The following is a 20,601-nucleotide window of genomic DNA, read 5'->3' as shown; positions in this document are numbered from 1 at the left end:
TATAGTGTTTACTTGTTCTCCACTCACCTACTCCTGTAGCTTCTCCTATATAAACACCATTGTATTATTGTAGTACTCACTCAATAATATACAGGTTTTTCATATATTCTCTCTCTCTCTCTCAACAGTTTTAAATTATGGAGAAGTCCGAAAAGGGAAGCCATGTTTGAGTGTCAAAAGGTTACAATGTTGGAAACATGTGTAACATAAATTTAGCTCCAATTTTGAAGTGTTCTTCTTCTTAGCCTTCAAGCTTTTACCACTAACGCCTAAAATCCTTAACAATGGCTATTCAAACCAATCTCAATTCCTTGTTATCATAAAACCCAACAACCCTTCTTCCACACACTTAAATCCTAATCAACATACTTGCCTAGCTTAAGCCCACAATAAATGAATCATAGATGGCTTTCTTATTGGTTTTGCAAATGTTGCCCCTTATTTAAGCCCACAAGCAGACTCTCACACTGGCTCGTGTGTGAAAACCCTGCAAGTACGGAGCAGATTAACACGGACCAAAGTGCAAAGTAACAAACAAAAAAAGGGAAGAGGAAACAAATCCAAAACCAAAGAGACTTTACCCAGATCCTTCAAAAATAAAAGCACATTAATTATGTCATAAAAGTATGCATATGCCTATATATTGTGTTAATAATTTTGACAACAAAAGAAAATAATATACAGAACAGAAATCCACATCAGCAATTATATACATTACTCAGCCTTGTCCCAACACGTTGACCAAAAATTATATACAATAGAAGAGGAATCGAAATGCACATTAACAGCTATACGCTCAACTTGACAAAGCCTTGTCTGAGGATATAAACTACTATTTTAAGAAACAGAAATCTTATACACAATATAAAAAAGAAAGAAAAACTGCACACTTACAAGTTCCAGAAGAAAATGTGAATCCTGAGAATACAACTCTTGTGAAAGACAATGGAGTGCTCTCCCTAAACGAGCATGCTGCTTCTTCAACATACTCCTCTCCAAATCTGAAAGACTTGGATCCAAACCAAATTCTTGACGCCTAATAGATTCAATAACCAGGGCTGCATCCTCATCTTTTTCAAGTTCAGATAAGTGTTGTACGCAATCATCCCCAAAGTTATCACAAGAAGCCGCTACATTATTAACCATGCGACGAACTCCAGAACTTTTTTCATTATGCGGATCTGTTGTAACACAGAATAATCTTTCACCTTCAGAGGAACACCTCTTATCTACTGCATCTTGGATATGTATTGAGCCTGTGCTGAGCTCAGAACTGACAGGTTTTACTTGTGATGCTCCACTGGACAAGTCAGTAGCCATAGATGAACAAAATATGCGGTAATCCTCAATCCACTCCACTATACCAAGAGATAATCCTACTTCATGAAGCATAAGACGATGCTCAATTTGCTTGCATTCACTCAAAATGGCTGAAGGAGCATCTCTGATAACAGATTCCATCCCTGAAAGCAATACATCTGCAGCAAAACCACAGAATTCCTTAGGTAGATAACTGAGACAATCAAGGATAAACCTTGATGCAGCAGGAACCGCTCTATTAACTTTGTTTTTGCTTTTGTATGATTTACTGCTGAAATTATAGGATGCATCTTCATCAAGCAATCGCTGCCCATGCAATTGGTTTCTGCGCATGAGAAAATTCTGACAGTCAGTTACTTCCATTTCCATAGAATTTTTCATAAGGACTTCAAGAGCTTTCCGTGCATGGCATTTTAGAAGGGACAACGGAACGTGTTTTCTACCCCCATACAATGAAAACAAAGATAATAGTTCTACTGCAGTTTGGAAAGATGATCCCTGAAGAAAAGCTTCTAAAAATGAATCTACAGTTGCTGAATGATCAATCCGCAATACTTTGCCATCCTTTGTCACTAAACACAGTAGCTTTTTTGTATTGACCTCACTCAGCAACCATTCCAGAAGAGGACCCAGCGAAGGAGCAAATATAAGGTCCCAGTGCGACCAAGAATGTAAATCTGACAGCATTGGTGCCCTAAGCAAGACTTCAATTGCATCCTTGCTTGTAACAGAACCAAGGTTTCCTGCCTTAAGGCCTACTCCATTTATCGCCCCAGTAACTTTTAACAAATCTTCCTCCTCATGAGGCAATGAGTCTCTAATACAACACATTTCTAACAAAGTTGCAGAGAATAAGACACGATTAGAAATTGCACTGCATTTGTTCTCTCTTACACCATCCAGAAAATCTTTTATGGAACCATTTTCTACTAATTTGAAACTGATTAATGGGAATTGCCTCGTAAGCAGCATAGAAATCTCCTGCCTGGTTATGTTTTCATTTTCCCATAAGCTATTTGAAGCTTGGGACAGTAGTACAGATAACTGATGATGGAGCATACAAACCTCCAACGGGGACTTTTCACATCTGCCACCAGTCAAACACTTCTGCAATGCATTAGGTAGTAGAGACGCATGATTCTCTAAGAACGTAAGAAACTCTCCATAACCAAGGGAGTCAAATTCCTTGACAGAAAATTGCTCAGTCAGCCAAAGCTCACATTTGCGAAGCTTCCGCAAGAAGGAAAATTGTTTCTCCAAATACGATCCGACATTGTTCACAATGTTATGATCAAGCTCAAAATATATAGAAACTTTTTTGACAATATCTTCAAGAGTGACATCTGTGGAATGTAGATTATACATCAGAAAGAACTATTTATGTTCAGATAAAAGAAGCCTCTAAACAGTAGCAGATAGTTTAGAGAGACTATTACTCTCTTAGAAGTAAAAATAATAAGCCCCTCCCCCACCACCAAAAAAATAATAAAAAATTCCTTCGAAATATCATATTATCATATTCCTCAACTCATTTATTAAGAACATGGTAATAATAATAAAAAGAAATAACTATCGTCTCGAGAGTGCGCGTGCTTGCGCGAGAGAGAGATAGAGAGAGGAGGAAGGAGAGTTACAATATCCTAGATTTCTAATGTAGAACAAGTGGTGGTGGACTACCTGGAGCAGATGGGTTCCTAAAAACTCAAGAGGATCTCACTAACTTGTGTTGTTGAAACATTAAACTGCAATAATTTTTTCAAAGGGATGAGCTACCAGAACATATCAACTGGAAGCCCCAAACAAATTTTAAGGCATGGCCAGTCTTCTGCAGGAGACTGACCTATCTTCAGAACAAAAAATGGTCGTTGCTGTGATTTATCGCAGCTTTATTTTTATTTTATTTTTATGTTATATCGCCTATGAAATTCTTGATCATGGTCCAATTGTGGTCTTTTTAGTCTAAAATTTTTAGAGAAGTCTAATTTTTTGTTAAGTCAAATTCCCAAAGTTTAGGAAACTACAGGCCATATTTCTATGTGATGGTCCAATGCAAACAAGAACTTAGTCCTTAAGAAACTCCCAATATAAAAAAGTAGTTTATTTTATTAAGGCGTTGAGTCACGTATTTTAATGGGATTTCGAGTTTGCTATTATATAAAGCCCTGTAAAGCATAATTTTGTGGATTCTTCTTCTTCGAGAAACCTTTTTTCTTTGCCTCATAGGCTCAAAGCCCTAGCAGATTCTAGGATGGATGGACCCTTCAGGTTCTTCCTTAATTATTTGCCTCCTGTGTCCGTTATGTTAAATGTCATCATTGTCACGGCAAACAGATACTACTAATTGCCCTCTTGATAACATTACCAATTTAACTTTCTTGCATTGAACTTATAAAAAGTAAACCATAACATCCCTATGGCCCCACTATGGATAGATTTGGTAATTCACTCACTACCAATACAATAACAAAATTACTAAAACTCGTCCTCCAAGAAAGTTAGATTCCCAAAAAGGGACTTTTTTATTTTGGGACGGAGGAGTATTTCAAACTCAAAATTAAAATTGAATTGTCAATCTGTCCTAGTCGGTCCGTCTTTCACGGTTCACTGATTGGTTTGTGGATTTTCCTAGCCTGGATGGCAACTAAGGTTGTTTCTGTTTTTGAGGATTTTAAAGCTAGCGATTGTAGGAAACTCACGAGGACCAAAAGTTTAGCATTCTGGTGTCCCTTTTTGCCATTCTGAAATTCCTGACATTTCAAATCCGTATTTGGATTAAGCTAACACAACTTACTGCACTTATGCTTTAAAACATTCTCAGCGATGACCAGTGCATCCTTTTCAACTGGTTCAACCTCAATGTTGTCATACTCGGAACGTTTATCTGAAAGTGTATTTGCTACTCCACATTGATCAAAAGCTTGCAAGGTATCATACATACTATCCCACATTCCACATTTTATAGACGTAACCTGCAAAAGAAGCAAGCAACTCGATTATAATGCATACAGTCACAACACAATGAGGCAATAATGGGCATACGAAGACCTCATACCAGACATTAGACTTGTAGAAATTAATGTAACAAATAACAAAGCTCCAGAAGATACAAACAGAAAGCTAGTTATAAGTTTTACTACTAGAATATAGAGAAGGCAATCATCATCAAGTGCCTACGCTGTGCCATTAACCAGGGAATAATAAATCTCACTTGCAGCGATAAAAGAATCCTTTATCAACATTAAATATTAAATTTAAAAATAAAAACAAAAAGCATAAACATAAGAGAGTATTCCCTACAAAAACTTCTAAATTATCCACTGAATTTATGAGCCGAATTCCAACATATATAAGCAAGAGCAACCCAGCTCAAACAACACCTCCATAAAGCAACAAGAGACCAAAAAAATTAAAAAATTAAAAAATCAATTGTTGTAAATAATAAAATCCAAGTGAAGAGTGAAATTGTTACGACAAACGCAACGAACCCAAGATAGAATCAAGAATCACGACGAAAAAGTAAACACACCACACAAAGAACACAAAGATTTATACGTGGGTCGGCAACAGCCTACGTCTACGGTGGAGGTCCGGCGAAAGTCTTCACTATGTGTAAAATCGGAGATTACAAGTTTTCAGCCCCTCACTCTGTTTCTGTACGAATTTCAGAGTCTCTCTCTTACACCACTCCAAACCCTAAGCGCCCTTATATATCGGGTTACAAGAGACTAATTAGGGTCCACGACCCATGAGCAAAAGGCGGGTCAAAACTTTTCCTCAGGGCGGTCATCGAGTCAAAGGCGGGTTGCAACGCGACCCAGCACCAAATTCGGGCCACAACATCACATAAATGAAACAAGAAGAACATAAAGATATTACGTGGTTCAACCACTAGGGCTTACATCCACGTCACAGAAAGCCCAAAGGGCTACATCACATTTATTGTATTCTCTCTTCGTTTTTGCATACAATATCACCTCTATTTATAGGTGAAAGAAATACAAACATGTGATAAATATGATATAGGAAAGATTCCTAAAATATTCCCATGATTCACTCATATCAATATTCTGTCAATGGGTGATTTAAGGGCTTAAATCACTCCTATAATAATATTCTCCATGCATAACATCTTCCAACACTCGTCCACAAGCTGGAGCGTGTATGGAAATAACCCCCAACTTGCATATCAAATCATAAAACGGATCTTTTTCCAACGATTTGGAAAAAGACAATAAAAGTGTTGAAGACATGGCGAAGCCTTGAAGGCGAAGAACAATGCTACCGAACTGGCAACCCAAATAAGTCACAAATAGCACCGAACACACAACAAAGGCAAAGAACAATGTTACTGAACACACCGGCAGCCCAAACAAGTCACAAATAGCACCTAAAGACCCCCAACACATTTCAGACGCTAAAGGAATACCCTAAATAGGGGTCCGGACTCCGAACCTAGGAAGAGATCCTCCCTACACTGTCGCACACTCCAGGTGACTACCCTTGGATTTTTTCTGTACCTAGGCGGTCGCAACAAGAAAAAAGGCATAAATTAGGCTCTAATACCATGATATAAATAATAAAATACAAGTGAAGAGAGAAATTAAACAAGAAGAACACAAAGATATTACGTGGTTCAACCACTAGGGCTTACATCCACGGCACACAAAGCCCAAATCAACATATTACCCACACCCCAAGCACATTATGCCAATAAGGAGCAACAATGGACTTTAAGCTTCCTAGTCCAAAGCAAGTCACGATTGTTAGGTTACACCAATTGGGCGCCATTTGGTCCTTGCGTAGATTTTGTGGGATGTGTTCCCCTTTTAAAGGCCTTCTAATGTTATCTTAATTATCAATATATGTATAAATATTAAGGAAACATAGGCTCTCAAAATCTTACACAAAGATCAACAGAAGAGTCTGATAGACTGGGGAGTCCAACAAAGACAGTAGGATCGTCGTTAAGATAGGAAGCAAGACATTTGATGCTCAAAGTTGCAGTGAAGCAGAATCCCAGTTCAATCTTATAAAGGGGGGCTGAGTAGTCGTTTGATTTATGCTAATGATGAAAGGAGGATTTGATTGGGTGTATGAAACAGTCTTGAATGTGTGATGAGTTTTTGTAGATAACTATCTCGGTTAAAAAGGTCAACTGCTGGATGTTGGAAGGGAGGTATGCTAGTTAGAGGTTGGGATTGGCTTTAACCAAGGTGTGCTCATTCGAGAGAACTTTACCGGGGAGTATAGAGTAATCTAGCAGAAACGTTATGAAAAATTTGGGAATTGGAAAACCAAAAGCAAGCTGTGGGTACCTATTCTTTGGTGAACCTTTAATATATCCTCCTTTGATCTGTGCAAGACACGCATCAGTGGTGTTAAAACTGGAAAGGATGTCCAGCCTATTTCTCATCTTTTGTTTACGCAGATGATGCACTGGTATTCTTCAAATCCACGGAGGAGATCGAAGGTGAAATTGGCCTTTTGGCAAGTGAGGTATAGTTGGAACCCAAATAGACACAATCCCCTATGGTAAAGCAACGTGAAGTGGCATGTAGAGTGTTATGGACACATCAGCATCCTAATTATGCTACATGGAAATTCTATATATTTGACTGGGCCTCAAGACCTCCCATGATTCTTTATCACACCCCATCCTTTAGACTTGTTTGGAGACCTCGAGAAAACTCAATTCTACTATCAAAACTCAAGGAGATTATTGCGGGAAGTGACACCTCGACCTAGTCGCCTAGGTTGGAGGCAAAGCTTAGGGGGCTCACAAAACCTCATGACGTCACTTCATGGGATCCTCAGGCCATGTGGCTTGGAAGCAGGAGTTCAGGAATTGTTGAGGATGCTTATTTCGCACGACTGATCCTTGACTGGGTCCAAAGAGGGTGCAGAGGTTCCAAGTTCCTCGAGATAGCCCATGCCTCCACAAACCGTACCCCTTATTTTATTGTTATTCTTTCCTTGTCTTTTGACCTTGTTGCGCCACCATAATTATACTATTATAGATTAAGACGACCACTTTATTGGACTTTGAGCCTTGGTCTGACAATCTCGAATGCTCATTACCCCATGGTTATTGAATCATCCACCATTATATAAAAGGCACCAAGCCCAATCTCTATCCCTCCACTCGCAGAAGCCCCTTGTGGAACCCCATCGTAGGACTTGGAACTCCCCTCAGAACTCTCTCTGTCTATTAGGGAAATCTTAAGGAACTGTCCTGTTAGCTGACTTTTTTGATTCTCTTTGGATTTGCTAGGACTTCCACCTAAGCCTGCTACCTTGGACCCTATTGTCATACGTCTTTCGTATTGCGGGTGACACCTTCATCCTACACATCGAACGCCACCTCTACACAAGTAAAGAAGGAAAATACTATTTTCAGAAAACAGTGATCAAGGAGAATCCAGCAACACCTTTGAAAGGCAGGAGTAGCTAAGGAGATGTGTAGCTAAGAAACGCGGATACGGACACGTTGACACAACAAATCTTATAAAGGTGAGACACGGACATGCAAGGACACGACAATAAAACATATATACTTTTATACCCAAATTAAAGGTGGGCTTGGATTTTGGTAGCAATGAATGTGTAGGACCATTTAAGCATCCATAAAGGACAAGGAAGGCCCTTAAAGGTATGTCATACCGATAAGGGTAAAATCTGTCTGAATTTTAACTTAATAATACACTTTGGGGAGGATAAAACGGGGCAGTTGAGTGGCAAGTAGATTAAAGATGATGAAGGGTGGACTGTGCACATGAAAGCCATGCCTCATCTAAACAGAGATGATGCTGATGAATCGAAGTGGTATGGAGGTAGGAAGGCTGAGGCAACTCCCAATGGTAGAGAGGTTGCAGAGATGAGGCAAACATGTTGAAAGGAAAGGGTGAGGATTTTAAAGGGTGAGGGTGAAAGCTAATGGTTTGAATATTGAATTTGGAAATGATAATGCACATGAGAGGTTTAAAATGCCACGCAACAGGTTATAGAAATTTAGGCCTTGGTAGAAAAAAAGCTTTTAAGATGAGCTAAAAAGTGGAGACAGCCAAATGGAACAAGGGCTGGAGTTTGGACCTTGAAGATCAATGAGCTCGAGACTACATTTTAAGGGTAATATTAATGAGACTAAAGTTCAACAACTTAGTCAATCTAGGAATATAAAGAAAACTAAGCCCGACAGCTAGATCAACCAAGCTGTAATGACAGCATGCGTGTTAGCCCGAGAAGAGGAAAATCTGATTATTTCATAAGTAAAAATGAGTACTAGGGTTACACAAATAGTTGACCAAGCATGCATAATCGCGTGAGAAGGAAAGCGGAAAAATGACATTAACTAAGAAGAGTAAATCATTTTCCCCCCTCAGTAGAGTATGTGAGTAGCGTGGTGAGGAAGTTGTTATGTTGATTTAGTTGAAAACAGTACTTTAATGACCTAAAGGGGGGAGAATAGGTCAACTTGCTTGATTTTTGTGATTGATTAAATTACCCACAATGATTATTAATTACACATCTACAACCACAAAAAATTAAGGCCAGTAAAGTAAAGCAACTGAAGTAGAATTTGAGAGATGACACCGGGTTTTTGAGCATGGAAACATTTGTTGGAAGAAATCCGACCAACAGGAATGAAAACTGATGAGCACATTTTATACCATGATTATTATCCCTAAATATTATTTACTAGTCCTTAATATTAAATAAGTTAGTATGTTTATGTAAAATGTTTTGTTGTTAGAGATTGTTGGTCTATTGCTTAATTTGCTTGTGATTGTGTAGTGTTCTATGCATTTTCTTGTGCAAATGGACAGCAGATTGATCTCAGCAAAAGGACAACAGGTTGTTCTCAGCATGTGCAGCAGAGTTCAGCAATCAGCAGGTGCAAAAGTCAGCAATCAGCAGGTGCAAAAAAAGTCAGCAAAAAGGCAGTAGATTGCAACTTGTGGAAGTGGCCTCTCACTTCAGCAACTTGTGCAAGTGGCCTTTCATTTCAGTAACTTGTGCCACTTGCACAAGTGGCCTGAGTTCATTTGCCTATTTATAAGCCATTCTGCTGCAGAAAAATGGGGGGAAGAAAGGAAGAAAAAGGAGGCTGAGCTAGGAGTTCAAGGCTTTTTTTGCATGGTTTTGGGGCTGTTTACAGCAGTTCCCATTTCTTCTTTTCCTTGCCTATGTTTTCATTCTTTTGTTTGTCTAAAGTGTTTGTTATGTCATTCTAATTTCCTCACCTAAGGTTGCGGAGGAAACCCCATTAATGAAATGATCTTCTAGTTTTCGTTCACTTAAATCCCTAATTATGGTTTTAACGTTTATGATTCTTGTTTCATATGATTGATTGAATTTCAGAACTTTCATGATTAACATCATGTATTCTTGGTACTTAGGAGTTCAATATTCAATTGATCAATGCTTGATTTTTTTTTTTTGTCTCTTGATAGTAAATTTCTTTGATCTTATGTTTTTCATATTTTGGATTCATATGATGCTTAGAATTTTCTCTTTTAAGCGAAGAAGAATCTATCTTTGGATATATATTTCATGTGTGCCTTATTGCTAAATGTTGAGAAAGCAATAATTTGATTTCTAGATTGCTACTCTAAATTTGGGAATTAGTAAATGAATACCTCGAAGGTTATGGATTCATGCCTTGTTGTTTGTTTTTATTGATTGTATCTCATTTAATTTGCATGTTTTTAATTTCTCAAATCAACCAACTTGTTCAACTGGATTATATTTAAATTAATTTAGGTTTGGATTGGTTTTCCATATTTTTCTAAGCAATCCCTGTGGATACGACCTCATTGTTACATGTCTATACTCCAATAGATTCGTATACTTGCGAGTGGTTGAAAAAGAAACAACAAAAACCACGGAGACTTTCGCCGTCCCAAGTGAAACGGTCCACTATAATTGAAGCAAAGTACAATGGACTCTAACTCAAGTGCACACTCACTCCGCTCTACCAAGTACCAATTGTTGAGCATCTCTCTGGCTTTGCGATTCCCTGTCCAAACGCACTAGAATTCAGGCTTAATCCTTTGATGCTTGTAGAAGGGTTGCAAATAGATCAACGAACACTCCTCGAATGCTCTGACCCCTTCAAAGTGTAATCAATTCCTCCTCTTCCTTCAAATCTAAATTTTCTGAAGGCTAGAAGAAAACTCTGCAGAACTGATCAATCTGTGTATTCTGATTTAGACTCTGAAGATTACGTTAATCAGAAGAACATCACTCTAAATCGCTCTTGTGTTTAAGTATGTACTCTCAACAATTAACAACCAGATTTCTCTAAAATCTCTCTCAAAAAGCTTCAATATTCATGTAAAAGATGAAAATTTGTTTTTCCAATTGAAGCATCCAATATCTATTACGGTTAGAAATATGAGATGTTTATGTTTTGGTTCTGTTTTTACCTAGACCACTACTGGGATTACAAGAAGTGCAACAGGTTCTATTTTGGCCGAGAGCAATTTTCTGACCAGCAAAAAGTTTAACCGATTGTGTTTGAAAGTGCAACCGGTTGAACTTTTATAAGGAGCAAAAATATACCTGTTTTGACTCTGAAAAATCAATGCATTCTCCATCAACTCAAAACATAACAGTGCAATGTGTCCTCACTCACATGCTTGATTTAAATGATGTTCTCAGCGAATTCAACAGTAAGAGGCACTTGCGCTTCAGCTCCGAAAGACCAAGACTCGAGATAAACAAAAATACAAATTAATATCTCACAGAGTAAACCACATTTTGGTGTCAATAGTTAGTTAGTCATGAATTTGCATCATTCAAATGATATTCCACTCTAAAAGGAAGCATTCTACTGGTTCAACAATTTAAGAAATACCAATCAACAAGTGCCATGATTAATTAGGAAGCCAGAATTTGACAACAATAAACTTACAGCGAGATTTAGCAATCCAACACATGGGTATAAAGTGAACATTGATCTCATTTTCTTCACTCTTCGATCACTTGTTTTATAGAATTGAAGCATCCTCTCAAGAACCTTAAAAATACAAGACAAGATCCAGTGAGAAACAGCAGCACATGTTTATGACAGCAACAAAGTCTAAGAATGTAAGATATCAAGAAAAGAAAAGTGAAAAAAAATTTTTAAAAATAACTGTTTGCACATACGCACATAGACATACAACAAGAATCACTTTGAACATAACAACGTAAATATCTTGCTTCAGAATCTTAATATGCAAATTATCAAAAGCTTGACCAACAAAACAACCATAGGAACATAATATCCACCACATAGTGACGCATATGACCTAAAAACTGATTCTGTAGGATATTTTATATAATAAAATAAACTCACCCACCAGCTAAGTTGCTCGAGCACTTCGATAAAAGAATCAAACATGTGACTGACACCTTATATACTGCTAATGCACCTGTCTGACACATTACATATGTTTCAATAATTTGTAACAAATTTCCAGTTTTAGACAATAGTAGCAAGCTGATAGCATTCACTGACACATAATGACTTTTTAAGTGTCTTTTCCATTGGTTAGGTTATGGCCTAAAAATAATAAACTAGAGACAAATAGTCCACTACGTAGCACTGATACCAAGTGATGAACTGGGTATAAATCTAATATTTCACTGTATTAACACAAAATGATTGCCTTCTTCAAAATTTGTGAGCCTAAAGTTTTACCATTGTACCAAGCAATGACCATATCATCCAAAGATGGACCATTTTTTTAAAAAATAAAAGCAAAGAACCATTATATAATCATTTGTTCAATCAGGGGAGTAATATAAGGTTACACATGCTCAAACCCACCCACCCTCTCTCTCTCTCTCTCTCTCTCTCTCTCTCTCTCTCATGCACACAAGTCCTGTAACCAACCTGTCCATTTCCAACTTCATAAGAATTTACCATGGTGCTGCATCCCGTATCACGAGAAGTTTCCATCAGTACAACTTAAATAAAAAAAATTCCCATTAATTAACATTTAGCATTGTATAGTAAAATTAATGCCTAGAAGACTAGAATCATATAAAGTAAGGACCAATAAGGTGGCTAGACTACTGTCTTAAGTACATTTGCTAGAGTGGGTGAAGCAAGCAATATGGACATAGGGGAATGAGAAAGGCCACTTAAATAGAACAAATGGTAAAGCAGGCTGAAAGAAAAGTGAGAGAGAAAGAAAGAGACGATGCTTCGGAGCATTATATGGTAATTTGGCAAGTATGATAATATGTAGCAGACAAACTGCACGTTGCTGCAAGTTTCCAGGTCAATCGTCTGTCAATAATGGGAACAAACACAACCTTTCTTAGACTACGCCATCACTTCCAAAAAGCCTCTACATCAAAGACAAAGTCAAAACCGTCAAGCCATCCCATTTGCCAACAAAACACTAATTTAACCCACTAACCACAAGCATCATACCACAATGAGGTCCTCAATCAACATTTGGCACGTTAGTTTTTTAACAGAGTGAAATACAGTATGGATGAAAACCAAGACTTGTAAAGAGAACTACACTATATAATAAAGAGCCTCGCCTTAGATACAATAATAAGATGGTCATTCTCATTGCATTTTTTAGTAGAAGACATGCAGTGACAGATAAAATGATCTTTCTTATTCCAGTTTTTAGTTACACCAGTTTAAATACTAGAATGGAAAAGAATTGAATTGCAATTGATTTCTCAAACTCTATCTATATTATGGTTTTGGTGAGGTAAAAGGCAAACAAAAATCAGCGGGAAGAAGGGTTGATCGTGGGGAGAGAGACAGGGAGGAGAGAGAAAGGGAGAAACAAGAGAGATGGGGAAAAAACACGAAGGAAGGTGGATGAAGAACTATATGAATTTATTTGGAGAATATAATGAGAGTGGGGAATGGGAAGGCATTCAAGTACTCACTTATATAGAAGTTTCAATTTTTGCATGTCATATAAACCCGCTATAATTCATAAGTCAAAATTTAAGGCTTTGAATAGAGATTTTTGACTTATTTATTAATTTAATTTGACTTGAGTTGCCCTCACCAAACCTATTACGCATGGTCGAGATTAAGCTGACCCTCTCGTGGCAGTCAAATCATTGAGTTCATATATTTACTAATAAAATATCTAATACTTCAATAGTTTATTTAGGTTAACCATCTATAGATTATTTTAATATTTATTATTGTTTTTGTTGAAGGATTTAAATATTTAAGTTACACCCACTTTAACAGCTTAAGCTTTTAGAGTAGATGGTTGTTAATATGATATCAGAGCCAAAGGTCACAAGTTCAAACCTCACCGCCACCCTAAAAAATTAAATTGAAAAACATGTGTTGGACCAAAAGAAGGCCACACGTGAAGGGGCATGTTGAAGGATTTAAATATTTAAGTTACACCTTCTCTAAAAGCTTGAGATTTTAGAGTAGATGTTTGTTAGCAGTTTTTATCATTGAACAATTGTAACACCTCGAACCGACAAGGGCATAACATCCACTTTCTGGATAACAAAAGTTTGGTTCATCTCTAATAGAGGAGTAATTTGTTTCTATCAGATGTAGATGTAACTGAGGGTGAACTAATCAAAAATAATTAGGTGTTTGATAGTAGGATTTACCAGCAAAATATTGAGGTGTCCCCCTAATGGTCATTACCTAATGTGGTCCCCACTAAACGAGGATGCTTGGAGGAGCAGACGGGATACAGACCTAATCGTTGGCATTATTTGCACAAAGTGGCTGCTCTTAAGATTCAAACTTGCATTCTCAGACTTAACAGCCAGATCATATCACCACTGCAACAGGCAATAGCCCCCAGAAGTCTCCGTGATATCTTCAAAATTGAATGATGATGACTGCAAACTTTTAATACCTCAATGATGTGTGAAAAGAACAATCAGGGGTAAGTTGGTTGTTATCATATGTCGGGAGGCTACAGTTACAAAGCCTGTGTTATATAGAGTTCAGCTTTTCTAGGCAAATTTACTCATCTTTCCTGAAGAAAATTCTGTATCAATTTAATAGACCCTAAGACCTTATTTTGAGGATTCGGACAGAGCTAGAGAACACAGGATTAAAGGACGTATGCACTATCATATAAAAGGCTCAAAAAGGAAGGGGGATTAAGGATGAAGCATCTGGTAAAATGAAATAAGTCTATGGCCTATGGGCGTATAGGCACATGTGGCATCTTCTGACTGATAAAGGGGATTTTTTTCATGAGGCACCCGGTGCAAACTTATATAGTTAAGCTAAAAGTTTCAAGGATATAAAAATTACCTCAAGAATATCCTTCATTTTGTGGAAACCTATTAGGGTATGAAAGACAGTGGTGCATGAACAAGGTCTTACATGATGGACTCCCTTCCACAGCAGAAGATGTAGCAAGGGAAGCTTGTTTGGAAGGAATATCCCCCCTGGGTATCTCTTTATCAGACTTACATGTTAGTTTTTGACTTTTTAGTCTTCTCGTCTGTTGTTTAAGTCAAGGGTATGCCCAAGACTTGATCTTCCGAATTTTCTATTTTCCACTTGTGATCTCTCTGGGTGATCACTTTTTCCTCTGTACTACATTGTCTTATTTGTATCAATAAATTTTCCAACATTCAGGAAAAAATTTAAAAAAAAATAAAAAAAGACTGTGTGATACATGTTCAAGATTTGCCTTTGTAATAGGCAGGTGGCATTCTTCTGGATTCATAAGTAGCATCCCTTTAGTCCAATTGTACAGCAAAAGGTGAGAAGATAATAGAGGATGACAATCTCACTAAGAATGCTAAAGTTGCAGCTATATTTCTCAATAGGTATAACATACTGCCGTCACTGGTTAAAAAAAAAAAAAAAAAAACATACTGCCGTCACTCACAAAGTACTGGAACCGCAAATTAATATGCCTGCTAGTCTTTTCTCAAGTTCCATAGAAAATATATGGCGGCGAGGTTCCCAACTGCATTTGGTAAACTTAAAATTGCCAAAACCTGGGAAACCATTAGGAGAAAGAACACCCTATAGTGCAATGATACCAACTGGTGTTGTGCCTAAGTGAATTCTAATATTGTAACTTGCCGTTCTAGGAAGGTTAAGTATCCGAGATGAAATTCAGAGTTTTTGCAAATCCTTCCCTTAATGGATCTTCGGATCTGTGGATTCCTTGGGAACACCTTCACTGATCATATTTGGTTGTTTGGGCAGCTAATTAGTGGAAGGGGAAATCAGCTCAAAAGGTGGTTAATGAACTATAACTTGATGGAGCAGCATACTGAATGTGGAAGGACAGATATGTTGGAGCTCTAGAAATGAGTACAAAGCTGTCTCTATGACAGAGATCCATGGTGTAGTTAGAAGCAGGTTTAAACCATACAAATTTCAATCTTGCGTAACAAAATAAAGATATCTAATATTAGATACTTCAAATTTCATTCAGTGTAAGGAAGGAAAGGACAACCTAATATTAGATACTACAAATACATTCTATTAGATACAGATCAATAGAGTGTGCTGCCAAATAACTTGTATGTATTCTGAATAAGAGAAATCTACATACCTCATCAACATTGTGCTCTTGACATGCCTCTTTCCATGTTGTGATGAACATCCTCATGGAATCACTTAGATTTTCAGATTTCCATTTGTTGTTGGATTGTCCGTCACTCGAGTTGCACCTTGGGCTGCAGCAAACAAATCAACCAAAAGACTTATGACCATAAAACTAGAATATGGCAGGTCTTTTATATGATGGTAATAAAAATGGTGTAAAGCATCTCCATTGAAAATTCCAAACTGCAAAATTTACTTCTTCTTTGCACCAGATGGTTCCTTCTTTTTTTTTCCTAAATCAGATGGTTCCTTCTTCTTCTTGACACTTTTGATAACACCAACAGCAACAGTCTGACGCATATTCCTGGCAGTAAATCGTCCAAGTGGTGGGTACTCTGAGAAAGTTTCCACCACCATGGGCCTGAAGGGAAGGATTTTTACCATACCAGCATCTCCGCTCTTTAAAAAATTGGGCTTCTTCTCAAGCTCCTTGCCAGATAGGCAGTCAATCTTCGTCATGAGATGAACAAACTTAACAGCAATGTGAGCGGTGTGGCAGTCAAGAACTGAAGTATGCCCATTCTCAATCTGGCCAGGGTGGTCCATGATAATGACCTGGGCTGTGAATATTGCAGCTTCCTTGGCTGGATCATCCTTTGAGTTGGATGCAACATAGCCACGCTTGAGATCCTCCACTGCAACATTCTTAACAGTGAACCCAACATTGTCACCGGGCAGAGCTTCCTGGAGGACTTTGTCGTGCATTTCCACAGACTTCACTTCAGAGGTCAGCCCACTTGGTACAAAAGTGACAACCATACCAGGCTTCAGGACACCAGTCTCAACCCTTCCCACCAGGACAGTACCAATACCACCAATCTTGTAGACATCCTGAAGTGGAAGACGCAGAGGCTTGTCTGATGGCCTCTTGGGCTCTTGGATCAAGTCAAGGGCCTCAAGAAGAGTTGGGCCCCTGTACCAGTCTAGGTTGGTTGACCTTTCAATCATGTTGTCACCTTCAAAACCAGATATCGGAACAAAAGGAATTTTGTAAGGGTCGTAGCCAACCTTCTTCAGGTACGATGAGAGTTCCTTCACAATTTCATCATATCTTGCCTTTGAGTACTTGGGAGTGGTGGCATCCATCTGCAGACAACACACGCAGTGACGCAGACTTACATGAACACCACATGCTACCATGTACCATCTAAATGAGGTGCAAAATGCAAATAAATATTAGAAAACGTAACTGCATTGTACATAATGGGTCCCTGGTAAACCACTTGAAAATAGAACTAACAATTTTACAGCACTTGTCTTGGACATTTCACACAGATGAACTGCCGTGGGCATGATACTATCAGAAGCAGGTACAACATAGACCATATAGAGACAGCATATAGATTAACAGAATACAGACTCGTGATGACATTCAAAAATGAATCACAGTTTCCCGTGCTACCAATCAGCATACCACATAACAGGTCTATATTATAGGATGATCCATTTGAACAATGAATAGGAATTTCATCTTATGATCTGCAACATTCATGGAAAAGTAAATAATAAATCTGATACAAAAGTAAATTTAGTGGAAAGCAAACGGGATTTAATTTTATGGCGTCCAGCAGGACTGATGGGGATCAAACCCACAGCTTCTGCCCCAAAGAGCGGTGCTCTAACCATTTGAACCACAATCCCGTGGTATAAGCATCATATGGAGTCTCCTTGAAATGAACACCCGACTTAATTTGCCACCTATCATCCATGATATCCCTGACTTATATTATGAAGGAATTGTATTGGCAGATTGGCGGGCCCCAATTCATGGAGTGGGGGAATAGGTATATCAAAACACATGCCATGAGAGCATTACTAAACAATTCACAAGAAAAAAGTAAAGACGACAACAAATATAACAAGCAAACAGAATATAACCAACCTTGTTACAGCAGCAAATCATCTGCTTGACACCAAGAGTGAAAGCAAGAAGAGCATGCTCACGAGTCTGGCCATCCTTAGAAATACCAGCTTCAAAACCATCAGAAGTGGAATCGATAATGAGGACAGCACAGTCAGCCTGGGATGTCCCAGTAATCATGTTCTTAATAAAGTCACGATGCCCAGGAGCATCAATGATTGTGCAGTAGTAGTTGGTGGTCTCAAATTTCCACAAGGAAATATCAATTGTGATGCCATGTTCACGCTCAGCTTTGAGCTTGTCAAGCACCCACGCATACTTGAATGAACTCTTGTTCATTTCAGCAGCTTCCTTCTCAAACCTTTCAATAACACACTTGTCAATTCCACCGAGTTTATAGATCAGATGGCCCGTGGTGGTTGACTTGCCTGAGTCAACGTGCCCAATAACAACAATGTTGATGTGAACCTTCTCCTTACCCATTATAGATTTCAGGAATTAGACTGCATTACAAATTTGAATATGACAGAATGATCTATTAGTACTAAAATTACATGAACAATGACAATACAAACATTATTGGTGAGGTAAGCAAAATAAAAACACACTGATGATTAACCAACAAACACAAAAATAAATAAGTAAATAAATAAAATAACTAAAAAGACGAGCTTTCATCCTCGAAAGTTTCCACACTGACCAAATACAATCTCAATACCCCAATTCAAATACCAACACATGGGTATCACTTAACTATTCAAACAGTATTTCATTGTGCAAATCATTTATTATCCCTGTTCCGATATTTTGACCAAACCAAACTCCACTAGAAAGAGAAATTTATAAGATTGCATGATTTGCAAACAAATCAGATCATTCCCAAAAATCTAAACAGGTAAAACAAAGAGTATACAAATTACATAAAATAGACAGTATACAAATTTAGGCCGGTATGTTCTTCTGAGAAGCAAAAACTAAATGACCTGCCACACATATCTCTAAAGCCACTTGGTAAATTTTCAAAAATAAACCAGACTGAACTGGGCACTTGGCAAGTCCATTGCAATCAGTTTATATTTAGTCCAATACAAAATCAAAACACTTAAAGAATTAAATACTCCAAAGGGAAAAATAATAATAATAGTACTAATGTGGCAGCCAACCAACAACATTATACAAGAAGGAAAAAAATATATAGATATTATTGCAACGCAATTTGGATTGAGATACAAAAGGGTAAACCAGACATCCTCAAAATCAACATACATATGAAAATGACTGTACAACTCAATTCCTGGCATTTCAAAGGACAGCAACAACAACAACAAAAACAAAAACAAAAAACTTCAAATTATTTAATCATTTTTATTATACATAAACATAATTCAAGCAGAGAAATATATCCAAAATGAGAGCTTCTATGTATCTGACAACCCGAAAATGATTATACATACCCAAAAACAAAAATTAAAAATAAACAAAGATTAGACAATATATATTGAGAAGCAAATGGTAACACATAACCAAATGTTACCCGAATTTAGAAATAGTATAAAAAAAAAAAAAAAACTTGTCATAATCTATATCCTTTGGACATCAACTTTAACTATAGATTCAGAAACATAAATTTGTGTGTGGAGGGCTTGTAACTTAGTGTTATCTCCTCCACTTTCAAGTCCCCAAATGGGCGCCTAATTTCTCAGGAAGGACAAAAAAAAAATTATACGCGTGTCTCCCGTGACTGAAACAACAAAAGTTCAAATAAAACAGCAAATTTGATTAGGAATTTCACATATCCACGAAGGGTAGTTTTGGAAAAGCATTTACTTAGTTGAATTGAGGTCTAAGAAGAGTCCACAACCAGTCAACAACAGAATAATCAACAGCAAAACCAACCGATTCATCAAAATCAGACAAAGAACTACATCGCATGTAATGAATCAGCGCAACTATCATTACCACGAACACATATACATGCATGTGTATACATATAGTGTGTGTTGAGTATAAAACAAGTGGAGAGAGAGAAATGAATATACCCTCGTAGATCAGAAAGACGCAGCTACAACAATGCAGTAGTAAAGCAAAGATAAATAGAGAGGGAATTGGGAGTTCATGACTCGGAGTTGACGAGGACATGCGACGCTAGAGCGAAGCTGAGAGGGAGTGGAAAGTAAAGTCGGTAGAAAGTAAAATAAAGTCGCATATTGCTTAACACCAAAAAGTCACATAGCGTAGCGGAGTAGGAGTGTAGGACCGATCTTCGGTGCTCCACGAATCGTATTCAGTATAGTATGCCCGGTTTGAGTGGGAAGAAATGAAAGGAAAAGAAAAGCAAGGTCACGGAGGGAAATGTAAGACGTAGTACCGTGTTTAGGCCCAGTTTCGTTACTAAATATGGTGGAAGAAATAGAAAAGAAAGGTAATGGGTGAATTAAAAGGTAATGTTTGGTACAGCAGAAAATGAAAAAAGTGATAACATTACTATGACCAGGGGCGGAGCCAGCATAGGCCCCGCCCGGGGGGTGGGCCCATGCTGGCCCATTAATTTTAATTACAAAATGACCTATAATTTATAAAAAAAATTTAAAATGCCCTCTCTAAAATAATTTTTTTCTAGAAAATGGCTGGGCCCATGCTGGCCCATTAGTTTTAATTACAAAATGGCCTATAATTTATAAAAAGTTTTTAAAATGTCCTCCCTAAAATAATTTTTTTCTAGAAAATGGCTATTAATTTTTATTATACACAGGCCAATAATTTATAAAAATGTGAAAAATGCCCCGTGAAATAATTATTTACCCTTGTGCCAATTAAGTTTTATTGCAAATAGGCCTAT

At 37.6% G+C, this 20,601-nt stretch overlaps 1 protein-coding gene across 3 annotated transcripts in view; it reads right to left on the bottom strand.

The window, feature by feature from the left end:
• The window catches only part of LOC132274830 (protein NO VEIN-like), a 45,474-nt gene extending 25,321 nt beyond the window's left edge, over positions 1-20,153 (bottom strand). Inside the window, exons 1-7 of one of the 3 annotated variants that reach the window (XM_059776172.1) lie at positions 19,802-20,130; positions 17,784-18,265; positions 16,098-16,987; positions 15,849-15,972; positions 11,234-11,338; positions 4,112-4,289; positions 895-2,663 (exon numbers count right to left, since the gene is read on the bottom strand). In XM_059776172.1, coding sequence (XP_059632155.1) covers positions 895-2,663; positions 4,112-4,289; positions 11,234-11,338; positions 15,849-15,972; positions 16,098-16,987; positions 17,784-18,245 — 3,528 coding nt within the window. In that variant the 5' untranslated portion in view covers positions 18,246-18,265; positions 19,802-20,130. The other 2 variants (XR_009470524.1, XM_059776173.1) reach the window with 2 other exon arrangements.
• Positions 20,154-20,601: the final 448 nt, after the last annotated feature.

This window comes from Cornus florida, unplaced genomic scaffold (genome assembly GCF_030987335.1).
Source record: "Cornus florida cultivar Cherokee Brave unplaced genomic scaffold, ASM3098733v1 CherokeeBrave_3.0.0_Hap2_Chr09, whole genome shotgun sequence".
In the NCBI taxonomy this organism is placed as follows: domain Eukaryota; kingdom Viridiplantae; phylum Streptophyta; class Magnoliopsida; order Cornales; family Cornaceae; genus Cornus; species Cornus florida.
This window is presented reverse-complemented; position numbering and strand designations above follow the sequence as displayed.